General features: G+C 33.1%; 1 protein-coding gene across 2 annotated transcripts in view; it reads left to right on the top strand.

The window, feature by feature from the left end:
* Positions 1 to 12,980, top strand: part of cabp2a (calcium binding protein 2a) — a 33,743-nt gene that overhangs the window by 19,061 nt on the left and 1,702 nt on the right. The window contains exons 1-6 of one of the 2 annotated variants that reach the window (NM_001030268.2): positions 496 to 543; positions 2,338 to 2,556; positions 9,144 to 9,174; positions 10,640 to 10,774; positions 10,872 to 10,981; positions 12,491 to 12,638. In NM_001030268.2, the coding sequence (NP_001025439.2) occupies positions 502 to 543; positions 2,338 to 2,556; positions 9,144 to 9,174; positions 10,640 to 10,774; positions 10,872 to 10,981; positions 12,491 to 12,638 (685 nt within the window). In that variant the 5' untranslated portion in view covers positions 496 to 501. Of the gene's footprint in view, positions 1 to 495; positions 544 to 2,337; positions 2,557 to 9,143; positions 9,175 to 10,639; positions 10,775 to 10,871; positions 10,982 to 12,490; positions 12,639 to 12,980 lie in introns of those variants that run through there. The other variant, XM_009293387.5, reaches the window with a different exon arrangement.

Consider the following 12,980-nt stretch of genomic DNA (forward strand, 5'->3'; position numbering starts at 1 on the left):
TTTGCAGTCACTTAAGTGAAAGTATATAGTGGGTCATTTTTAATTTTAGAGTGAACTATCCGTTTAAAAAGTACTAAAGTGTAGCTTTTTATGGGTTCGAGTAATGTGTTAATATTTGTTTTATTATATAAAGGTCTGATAACATTACGCGCCCATTTTAAAAATAAAAAATTGTGATTTTAATAATCTGTCATCTTTTTCTAAAGTTAAATCATTAGTATTTTGTTGTCTAAAGATGAATATAAAGTTAAAGGTAGTGGCCCAGTTTTTGTGCTTTTATTTCTGAGGCTGTCGTGACTGTGCTGGTGGTATTAACATCGCCACCCATCAAGCCCATAACTCTGCCCCCTGTTGAGATATTCTGACGGTGGGGATGGAGTTTATGTAATAATCTGGGGACAGGAACGAAGAGTGACTGATAAAGAGAGAAAGGGGAGGGACAGGGGGAGGAGCCCAGATAACAAGAAAGAGTTGCAGCAGTGGAGAATTAGAGAAATACAAATGATGGGAACGAAACCATCTAAAAGAGGCAGTATGAAGAAGGTAAGAGATATGCTTTTGAATTATTATTTTTAGATTAGGTTTGAAGCTGTAGAGCAGTGATGTAGCAAATTGCTGGAAATTATGTATGCTTATACTTGGCCTCTAAAATGGTCAACTAATTGATTGTGTAAACTAGTAACAGGATTTATTATAATGTGCCAACTTAAAAGGACAGTTCACCCAACAATGTAAAAAAAATACACTGCCGCTAAAAAGTTTTGGGGTTAGACAGATATTTTACTTGTTTTTGAAAGATGTGTCATGTATGTTTGATTTACCTAAAAAGTGATTTCCTGAAAATTTCAATCACAAATATTGTCATTTAGTGCTTTTTTGGTCATAAAACAATCAGAATAACAAATGTATTGTTTATTGTGAATGCAAATCAGGGTAATTCCACCACAATTCTACTGTTAAAATAAAGTAAAATGTATTAATTAATTAAATACATGATTTATACAAGTTTGAATCTATTTGGTCACACTTTACAATGAGGTTTCATTAGTTAATGTATTTACTAACATGAGCTAATTACGAACAATTTACTAATCATGGTTCAACATTAAATAATGCATAATTGACAGCCACATTAGTTAATGCACTGTGAGTTTTTTTATTAACTAACATGAATAAATATGGTAATAAATATCGTTCATTGTTTGTTCATGTTAGTAAATGCATTAACTAATAACCATTATTGTAACATTTTTCCATTTAAAATGTATTACTGACCCCAAACTTTTAAGTGTGAGTGTATAAAACAATGTATTAAAACTGTCATCATTTACATACCATTATGTAGCTACAAACATGACTTTCTTTTATCCATGCCTATTTAAGTACAAGTTGCACTGTTCACATTACTGTCAAGCTAAAATTTTCTAATGAACAGGCAACAGCAACTTAAATATGAATTTAATGTTATTAGTGCCTAATTGTTATACAAGACCTCATATGGACTTTGAAGAAGCTTTAATTGTTTTATTGTTATCCGTTGCATGTTAGAGAACAGGTTGGACATTCTTCTAAACATCTCTTTTCGAGTTCCCCAAAAGAAAAGCAGAGATTGTTGTGGAGGAAGAGTGTTTCTTTAAAGTTCACCCCCCAAAAAACCTTTAACTCACTATCTACTCCAAAAATCTGTGCGTATCTTTATTCTGTTGAACACAAAAGAAGTGATTTTGAAGGTAGAAGAAAACTAGTAACCATTAACACCCATTGTAGGCAAAAAAATAAATTCAATGGAAGTATAATACATTCTTTGGTGAGCTTCACAGTGGCCCAGTGGGTAGCACGATCCCCTCACATCAAGAAGGTTGCTGGTTCAATCCTCGGCTGGGTCAGTTGGCATTTCTGTGTGGAGTTTGCATATTCTCCCCAAGTTTGCGTGGGTTTCCTCCGCTTGCGTTACCCAACAGTTTAACGATATGCGCTATAGGGGAATTGGGTAAGCTAAAATTTCCATAGTGTATGTGGTTGCAGCTGGAAAGGCATCCGCTGCGTAAAACATATGCTGGATAAGTTGGCGGTTCATTACGCTGTGGCGACCTCAGATTGACAAAGAGACTAAGCCGAAAAAGAAAATGAATGAATGTATGAATAATATTATTTTGTGTTCAGCAGAAAAAAGAAAGTTAAACAGTTTATAAACTGGTGAATGATGACAGAACTCTCCGTTTTGGGTGAACTATCCCTTTAACTAGTTCTCAGGAATGTTTTGAAATTAGTCAGCATTAAACCTTATTGTCAGTCTGGGAACTTCTCTGGTACCTAATGAAATAGCTCCTTGTAAAGGGTGTCCCGCCCTTGGAGGGCAGTGGTCTGCCACTGGCACAGGCCATGCTAGGAGGCAGTGGCGACGCGGCAGCTGAGGACGACGAGGATGAAGAGTTGAGGGAAGGAAAGCAATTTGAGGAGCCCATATGTGCTCTGGTTCAGAACTGCACCATGTTGCACAACATTGTGGGCCCGGCCTGCATCTTCCTGCGACAAAGCTTCGTTCAGGCTCAACTCGTATGTACTTTCTTAGTCAGTCACAATTTACATTATATAATCACTGTGTGTCTTTACATCTTCAATCAAATCATCACAACCTGTCTTCCCATCACTCCTTATTAAGTCTGATCACACATATATCTTCTATTGTAAATGGATGCCGCTGTATCACATGATTCATTCTTGGTTACAAAAGTCAAAGTCAGATGAGTTCTTATGTGGCCACATTTGTTAAGAATGCATAACTGAAGCAGCACTTCACATTAAAGTGATATTCATATGTACAAATGCAGCACTATTAATGTACATAACGTATTGTCTGATAGTGAGGCGGTTTTTTGGGGAGTGGAGAAATTAGTTGTTTTACGATTGCAATTTAGATCCAGCAGCCTATATTGATGGATAGGACTGACAAAGTATAATATCCTTCTGTTTCCAAGTATAGCACACATATATATATATATATATATATATATATATATATATATATATATATATATATATATATATATATATATATATATATATATATATATATATATATATATATATATTATTACTAACGGCATTGATTTATATATGCCATTAGTATAATGTCTTTTTCACTCTGTAAAACCTCATATGTCTTAATGAGCAGGGAAATGTCTGGATTGATGGCGATAAAAAATACCAGAAAAGCCTGAAGAAAAAAAGTGTGCAACTGTGTAGTTTCTTAGAAGCCTAATGTTTAATATCAATGTCTATCTGTCTTGATAATCCCAGAATTGATTTATTTATTTATTTATTTTTGTCTCTAAACCGTAGAAACTGATGCAGAGCCGTAGAAACTGATGCAAAAACAAACCCGATATAAATATTCCCTGGAATTCTTTGTGACATATTTATTTAGCTAAATCCCTTTTTCTCAAACAATATCACTAAGTAATATTCTATATAGGTCTTATCTGCTTAGTTGGTCAGGGATGTGCTGTACCAGCCTGTTCTCATTGTTAATACCTATAATACTTATGTACTGTATGAGCGACAGCTATAGGAACAGTGTTATAATATTTGGTACAGTTTTATTACTATTTATTTAAGGAGAAACATTTACGAATAGTTTAAATCTTGAGGATACTTATCAATGCACTTTTATTATTTTAGTAATAAAAGATGTCTTATTGTTAGCTTAATCATTTTACGGTGAAGACTTGCCAAAATGTGCAAGGAAATTATATTTTTAGTGACAGCATAGTATTAAAAAATACATTTTAAAGTGGATAATCCCACTATTACTTCTAAACATGCAACATAAAGTGAGTCATAAAACATGTTTGAAAATTAAAAATGTTTCTAATAAGTCTAGTCATTACTAAATATGCAAATAATATTAGTTTTCGATGTCAGTAGCCAGTTAACAAGAAAAATGAAATATTCAGACTATTCTGAAACGTTCTTTTAAAGTTATGTAAAATGTTAGCATGTAACGTTATTAAAACAATGTTTTTGGAACATAGTAAAACATACTTATACCATTAATATAATGTGAATGCAATGTTCTAATAACGTTTTAAGTAACTTTCTGAGATATAGAATATAATATATATAATAATATAACATGAGAATAAAATGTTAGCATGTAATGCTATTAAAATAATGTCTTTGGAACATTCTTGTTAAAATACCTATAACATTAACATGATGTAAATGCAATGAACTAATAAGGTATTACTTTCTGAGATCAATAGTATAAAAGGGGATTAAAATGTTAGCATGTAACGCTATTGAAAAAAAGTGTTTTTAGAACAGTCTTTTAACATTGATAGTAAAACATGCTTAAAACGTTAATACAACGTGAATGCAATGTTCTAATAACATTTAAAGTAACTTTCTGAGATCAATAATATAACATGAGATTAAAGTATTGCACGGAAAGCTATTAAAATGTTTTTGGAATGTTCTTGTTGACATACTTATAACATTAACATAATGTGAATGCAATGTTCTAATAATGTTTTACTTTCTGAGATCAATAATATAACATGAGATTAAAATGTTAGTATGTAACACTCTAAAAAAAATTTTTTAGCATTATTGTAACGTTGATTGAAAAACATACTTACAGTATATTAATATAACATAAATACAATGTTCCAATACCATTTTAAGTAACTTTAAGATCAATAATATAACATGAGATTAAAATGTTTGCATGTAAAGCTATTAAAATAACGCTTTTTGGAACATTCTTGTAACGTTGATAAGAAAAACATGCTCATAACATTAATATAACGTGAATGCAATTGTTCTAATAACATAACTTTCCGAGATCAATAATTAACATGACAATAAATGTTTGCATGTAAAGCAATTAAAATAATGTTTTTGGAATGTTGTTGTTAACATATAACAATAACATAAAGTGAATGCAATGGTCTAATAACGTTTTACTTTCTGAGATCAATAATATAGCATAAGATTGGAATGTTAGCATGTAATACTATTAAAATTTTTTGGAACATTCTTGTAACTTTCAATTGCTGATTGAAAAACATACAGTATAACATTATTATAACGTAAATACAATGTTCTAATAACATTTAAAGTAACTTTCTGAGAACAATTATATAACATGAGATTAAAATGTTAAGAAAACATTTTGAATAACATTATGATTACCAAAAAAATTATGTTAATACATTGTCAAAAATATGTTAATACATTGTTTTAAATGTTTCAATCCCTATAATGTTTTTTTTTCTTTACTTACTGAGAACATTATGAAAATGTTCTTAGAATATTGATATGGATGGAATTTTCTTAGAACGTTTTAAATAATGTTAAATGATGACATCACATGAAACAGAAACATCATGAAAATGTTTTGAAGAACATTAGCATAAAATCTTGATGTTTTAAACATCATTAGAACATTAAAAAGTAACGTTATATAAGTTAATGGGAGCGTATGGGGAACATTTTCAGAATCTAAAATTGTTGGCTGATACATCAATACTGTATGTTTAGATTAATCTTTATTACATAAATTGGTAAATATGTTCCAGTGGTGAGTGCATACCTGAATTTCACACACACACACACACAAAACACAATAATAAGTGAACTACATTTGACTCTATTTGTTGCCTGGCAATGCAGACTCTTGTAATCTGTTCACCATAGTGACCTTATCCTGCTGCTGCTTGCATCATGCTTGCCAATTCACACTAGTAATCAGCCTAAATACTGGCCAGCTGTGTGAATATGTTCTGTCTGACCACTGCCAAAACACAGGCTCAGTCGATCAGATCAAAATCTAAATCACTCCACCATTTGTTATTATCTTACTTATGTAATGTGTAAATGTTGATTCAGACTAGATTTCGTAGCACTGTATGTTCTTTTTTATGATGATGATAATGTTTTTAATGACTGACTTTCGCCATTTCCACGAACATGAATATCTGGCAATCCCACGTGTGTGTGCTTTTTCTGTCCTTGGACAAGATGTAATCCATAATATCATAACATTGTGGTTCTTGATCGCTTTTGCATGAAGACATGATATTATCAAAGGGTGATTACCAACGATGCTTATTATTATTATAAGGATATTTTACTCATCATAATTCTATGAAACACAGAGTTCAAATAATAGAAATATTTTATAATAAAAGTAGAAACATAAAATACATTTCCATACTGAAGTGAAGATTGGGACAGTGCGTAGATGAAAAAGTAGTTAAAGTATAGTATAAAAGTGGATTTTCTAGCATATGTGCAGGATTTCATTCATTTTCCTTTGGCTTAGTCTCTATTTCAGAGGTCACCTCAGTGGAATGAACTATTCCAGCATATGTTTTTTTCCCTTCCAGCTGCAACCAAGTATTGGGAAACATCCATACACACACACACACACACACTCATACACTACGGCCAATTTAGTTTATTCAATTCACTTATAGCGCATGTTTTAGGACTGCAAACTCCAGACTGATATGTCAAATGGTGATACTAGAGCCAGCACACTACTTGCTGTGAGGCAACAGTGCTAACCACTGAGCCACCATGCCGCACCATACCCTGTGCAGGATTTTTTTTCATCATGATGGTCATTCAGAATCAAATGAATCATTTCTTGGAACAGAGAAGATAAGTTTACACTGGCACTGATCCAGAGACAACAGTTGTTGTACCTAAAAAAAACTCTTTTTAGCCACACAGAAGACCTGCCGTTAGTTCTGTGTTACAAACATTCATATTTTCATATGGATACTGAATATCAGATTGGAAATACACACTGATGTCAACTGTAGTGCTAAAAAATAGAAAATTTCTTATAACTTATAAGACTTCTAAGTAACTCAAGGCCTCAATTGAATTGTGTCAATTTCACTAGGACTCCAGTAGGTGGTGACAACTACATTGTAAATTTTTTAAAAGCTTGCACATCGATATCAATTGGGTGCTCAGCCAAAACTAAAGTATGCAGGTATGAAAAAGTGGCCAAAAAAAAAACAAATGTATTCACTTTAAAAGGCTATCTCAGCGTGTATGATGTTTTGAGTATCTTAAGCTGATGAAGAGCCTGTGTGCTCGAAACGTTAAACACTGTGTGAATGAATAAATTTAATACTTTGGAACTTTTGGTGTTGCCCCCTTTTCATATATATTTGACAAGTACATTTTTAATTAAATTTCAGTGAATCATTCATTCATTTTTCGGCTTAGTCCTTTATTAGTCCCCAGCATATGTTTTAATCAGCGGATGGCCTTCCAGCCGCAACCCAGCTCTGGCAACCACCCATAAACACTCATTTACACACACACTCATACACTACGGCCAATTTAGTTCATCCCATTCACCTATAGCACATGTCTTTGGAGCAACCGGAGGAAACCAACACGAACAAGATAAAGACAAGATAAAAAATTATTAATCAAGAAAAAAAGGGTCTTTACGAGTGAGTCATTGAATCATTTGTTCAAAATCTATTTATTGTAATCTTTAATCTCTTTCCTGACTGTTAGCCTATTTTAAGTTGCCAATATTCAGAATCGGATTTTGTGATGAACAAGCAAATAAATGTATTCTCATTTCATCCCGAATAAAAGTTCTCCAGTTTCCCATCACTGGGAAATAGTCATACACTGCCAATCACACACATACACTATGAACAATTTAGCCTACCCAATTCCCCTATACCTATGTGGGGGAACCGGAGTTACCGTAGCTAACCCACACAAACACGGGGAGAACATGCAAACTCCACACAGAAATGCCAACTGACCCAGCCAAGACTCAAAAAAGCGACCTTGCTGTGAGGCCATCATGACGCCCAGTTTCATTCTCAGTTTAGTTTATTTACATATTTATTTTAGAGGGGAAGCTATATCAACAGCTTCGTTTATGAAATGAGAGAGTGAGTCTGTGACAGCCGGATGACCTAAAAATACCATGTTGAGTTACCCAGATGAGCCTGTGTTCTTATAGTGTGCTCCAAAACACAATACATTTTGGAGTGAAAACAATCATGGCTGCCATATTAAAGTGCCGCCACATCCAAACACAAGTGCTCACAACTGGCCTAAATGATGTAGATTTTAGACCCCCATGATTATTTGCAACAGGGATTTCAGTTGACAACTGAAAGCTCGGAGTTCAAATTTACCTAAAGATCTAGGCGTTGTGTACACAGCAAAATCCTTTGAGTAAAATTGACTCAGTTTCTTTTAAATTGAACACCTTCTTTTAATAAACAAAAACACAACAGAGAAACACAAAAGCATTAGATGAAATCAGCTGAAATACAGTAACAATTAACTCATAATACAGTGACTCTCTCAAAATCTCAGCAGAGGATCATTAAACAACTCCACAAAGAGCAGCTTTACTTATTACCAACCTGTTTCCCATTATTTAAAGAGGGACCAAATACTCTCTGAACTGAGTAAATGTGACTCAGAGGATTTTGCTGTGTAGAATTTTTCTACCTATTGCTGTAATAGTTATGAGTTATAAAATAAATCTAAATTATAGCGTCAACCAGCAGACAAAAAGTGGGACAGCCATCAAGATGGTCTCATTTTAGACTCAAAATAGCTTTTTTGACCCCTACACCCTTTATCCCTTCGAAGCTGTCACTCCAGAGAGTAATTTTGAAGGGATTAGGGTGTAAGGATGAGCCCTTCCGATAGTTTTTACTTACAGCATTCAGGGAATGACAAACCATGCACTGGATGATGCAATTGACCAATCAGAATCAAGTATTCCAGAATAGTTCGTTTTAATTTCAGGGAGACGTTAATTTTGTGTGTGGGCACTCTTTTTTCAAATGCAAAGCAGATAAAAACAAATGTTATCATACAGGATCATACTCTCATTCGATTTGTTCTGATAAATAATATAATTTCATATTTTATTATTATTCATTCAACTATTCATTTGGCTTAGTCCCTTTATTAGTCAGGGGTCTATTAATATTTATGTTATACTAAATATTGTATTATTTATTAATAAGTGTTGCATGTTCTTGTGTGTTTCTCTATGTATGTGCCTGTCTATATCTGTGTCTGTCCTAATAGTCTGTCTCTGCATGTCTCTTTGAAATCTGTACTCACTACAGGACAGAGATCTACGGCCAGAGGAAATTGAAGGTACAGAAATATCTGACATTATTAATATGTTTTTATGTCACACCGATTAACCCTCCCACCAATCAAAATATTGTAATTCCTACTTTTATTGACTTCTCTCCCTCCATCCACACCGATTCTTGCCATTAACTTGACGTATTTATCAATGTCTACCTTCAGTCTCCTCTAAATCCTTCAGTCATATGCACTGAATGGATAAATGACCAATATAATTAAATGATTTTGTTGATTCTGTGAAACAAAAAACGAGAACTTCCAGTTTTCTCAGCATTTTAAAAGATTATTTTCACCAAAAAAGAATTAAAATGAGTATTTACAGATATTTTGGATGAAATCTGAGAGATGTCGTACACTAAAAAATATGCATAAATTGGCAGTTTTTTGTATTTTGTGATTTATGTTTTTATTTTTCCTGTTTATTTATGTTTTTTATTTAGGCTTCATGATCTTGATCTTTCTTCCAACAACTTTTAACCTTCAAAAGATTGAAAAAGTGACTTTTATTAACATTTTTAATTGTTTAAAATGATATATTGTCTGGGTTGGTGTTGTTTATTATGGTACAAAAACCTTGCAATAAACTGCCAGTACATTTCCTGTTTTTTTCCAGAGACTTGGTTTTCTATATATTTCAAACTACTAAAATGTTAATAAAAGTCACTTTGGTAAACTGTAGAGTTGAATTTTCAGCATCAAAAGTCATCAGAGCAGAAATCAAGCTCCCATAATGCAATTCACAACCGTAAATGAACAGAAACCCTTGTGAATCACAAAATATGGAAATTAAGAGTTAAAAAAGAGTCTAGAAAAGGAACCAAAAACATTTCACGTGACTTCAGTGGTTTAACTGTAATCATACAAAGCTCCAAGAACACTTTTGTGAGGCAAAAAAACTGTAAAAACGACAAAGTACGTTTACATGGACACCAATAACTCAATTTTAATATGATTAAGACAATACTCTGATTAAGAGTCTACCGTGTAAATAGCGAATTTTGATTACCATAATCCGACTAAAGTCATAATCCAACTAAACAGAAATGGAATTAAGACATGTGGAGTGTGCCCATTTTGGTCATATTATTAAAGTGCAATACAGACATGTAAACACCTTAATCAAACTATTACCTTTTTTGCTTTAAAATATTCTATACACACACGGTTGTGTGACACTATTCTGTGCACCTAGTCACTAAAAGACCAGACACCTGCATCATGAAATGTGGAGGTTTTTTCCATACAGCATGCTGTATAAAATTCTATTAAAACAGCACATTGTCACCATTTGTGGTCTACACAAGAAAAACATAACATTGGCTACTTTGCATAAGTGTGAATAATGTTTACCAACTATTCATTCTGCAAATGATTTTAGCGGTTACTGTACCGTTTTCCTTCAGAATCCTCTTAGTGACAGATTACACAGCATGCTGTCTTACTCTCAGATTGTGTTTTCTGCCCTCAGAGCTGAAAGAAGCTTTCCGAGAGTTTGACAAAGATAAAGACGGCTTCATTAGCTGTAAGGATCTGGGCGAGTGCATGAGGACGATGGGCTACATGCCTACAGAAATGGAGCTGATTGAACTTAGTCAGCAGATTTGTAAGTGACAAACTTATCTTATGAGTGTTTTTCTAAAGGACATAATTCATATCTGAACTACTCGTGTTGACAATACTGTCGTTTGTTTGTGCACTAGGTGGCGGAAGAGTGGACTTTGAGGACTTTGTAGACCTGATGGGACCAAAGATGCTGGCTGAAACGGCAGATATGATTGGAGTGAAAGAACTCAGAGATGCTTTTAGAGAGGTACTGTCGCTGTTTAATGCTCACAATAACTGTGTTTGTAATTAATTAACCCTTTATAATAACAATGTTCACTTTCAGTGTGATTTTTAAATGTTTTTGAAGATTTTTTCTATCGCTCACCAAGACTGCATTCATTTGTTTAATGCTGTAAAAATTGTGAAACTATTGTGAAACTGTATTGCAATATAAAATCACCTAACAATTAAAATTTAATAACAAATGTTTTTTAATGTAATACGTATATAGGCTATTCATGTTCCAAACTTTAAGGAGCAATTAGCTTTACATAATCCTCCAGAAATTTTTCCAAAATCCAAAATGTTTCTAATATGCTGATTTGACAGTAAAAATGGGTGGTAAATAAATTGATGGTGAAATCCTATTACTAATATTGAATGCTTTTAATTTTAAGTTAATGTTGACGTGTGCAAAATCGACTTGTCCTGTTGTCAAAAGTAACACATATAGTACATAATGTACACATAGTGTAGAAGGACTTTACGATATTGGAAAAATCTGACATTGCGATATTAAGTTTTTCTGCAATGTCTATGCTAATATGAATACAATTTCACCAGGCCACTTGAATAGCTCTAGTTTGAAAGAATTCATTAATTTAGATTGATTAGGATGATTCTGTCAGGGTGTCCATCTGCAATATAATAAATGATCTACAAATAGGGCTGGGCCGATAAATGATATTATATCGAATCGCAATAAAATTTATGTCAAAAGCAATGATAAGATCTGGACATTTTTACTCTATATTGATCTAAGACCTTTTCAAATGTGCAACAATGGGAATCTAAAAGCGTGTTAATATGGAATTTTCGGCCACCGAGATGTAGAGATTTGAGATGTATCAAATTTTCGAGATTTATCGAATTCGATACATTTAAGATGTATCAAATTTTCGGCCACCGAAAATTTATCGGCTGAAAATATGTTATGCCACTTACTGGACCCTCCTAATTTTTGAGACTTCAGTCATTGCTGGGGTACTCTTTTAAATCTGGAAGCATTATCAACTAATATCAAAATATATAGCGTTATCATTCAATATGGAAAATAACTATCGAAATTGCATTTTAGCCATATCGCCCAGCCCTATCTACAAGCATAAAAGTGCAATAGAGCTAAAGATACAAATAAAATAAACAGTGTTTGTTGGTCAAAGGGTACTCAGATTATAACGAAGCAAACAATTGTAAAATTGTACTGTATAGTCTTCACTGTGAAAAATAATTAAATAAAATTAATTGCTATTAAAGTTACAAATTGTCCAATTTCTTATGCCCAATGCTTTTAAAACTTACCATTGTTGCCAACTTTGTACTTAACACACTTTTTTAGCACAGTGTGTCATATTCAGGTGTCTATTAGACTATAAAATCTATATTAAAATCAAATTTTTACAAAAGCTACAAATAAGTTTAGTTGCCTACACTGTTGCCAGATCTTCACACATCACATTAATGTTCTGTAATCTCTGGGATGTCTTTCTCTCAGTTTGACTCCAATGGTGACGGTCAGATCAGTCTGGCTGAACTGAGGGAAGCCATGAAGAAGCTGATGGGAGAGCAGCTCAACCACAGAGAGATTGATGAGATCCTCAGGGATGTGGACCTCAATGGAGACGGCCTAGTTGACTTTGAAGGTTAGATTTTTACTTTTTTTCTTCAAGCTCTCGAATTTTAAACAGATTCTTGCATATTCATTTCATAGACATCAGAACCATCATTTTAATACAGTTAAGTCATCTTGCTTTTGGAGATGAACATGATACATGATGATATGATGATGCCTATAGCGTGCCTTAAAATGAAAAAAATGTGTGTATTTTTACCTGTCAGTATTTGAGCTTCTGTCCTCTGTTGAATACAAACACAATATTTTATTTTGAAGAAGGTTGGAAATTAGCTATTGACATAAAAAAAATTCTACTATGGATATCAGTGGCTAGTTTCCAACATTCGTCAAAGTATCTTCATTTGTAACC

The sequence above is a fragment of the Danio rerio genome, chromosome 1, assembly GCF_049306965.1.
Source record: "Danio rerio strain Tuebingen ecotype United States chromosome 1, GRCz12tu, whole genome shotgun sequence".
Taxonomy (NCBI): Eukaryota; Metazoa; Chordata; class Actinopteri; order Cypriniformes; family Danionidae; genus Danio; species Danio rerio.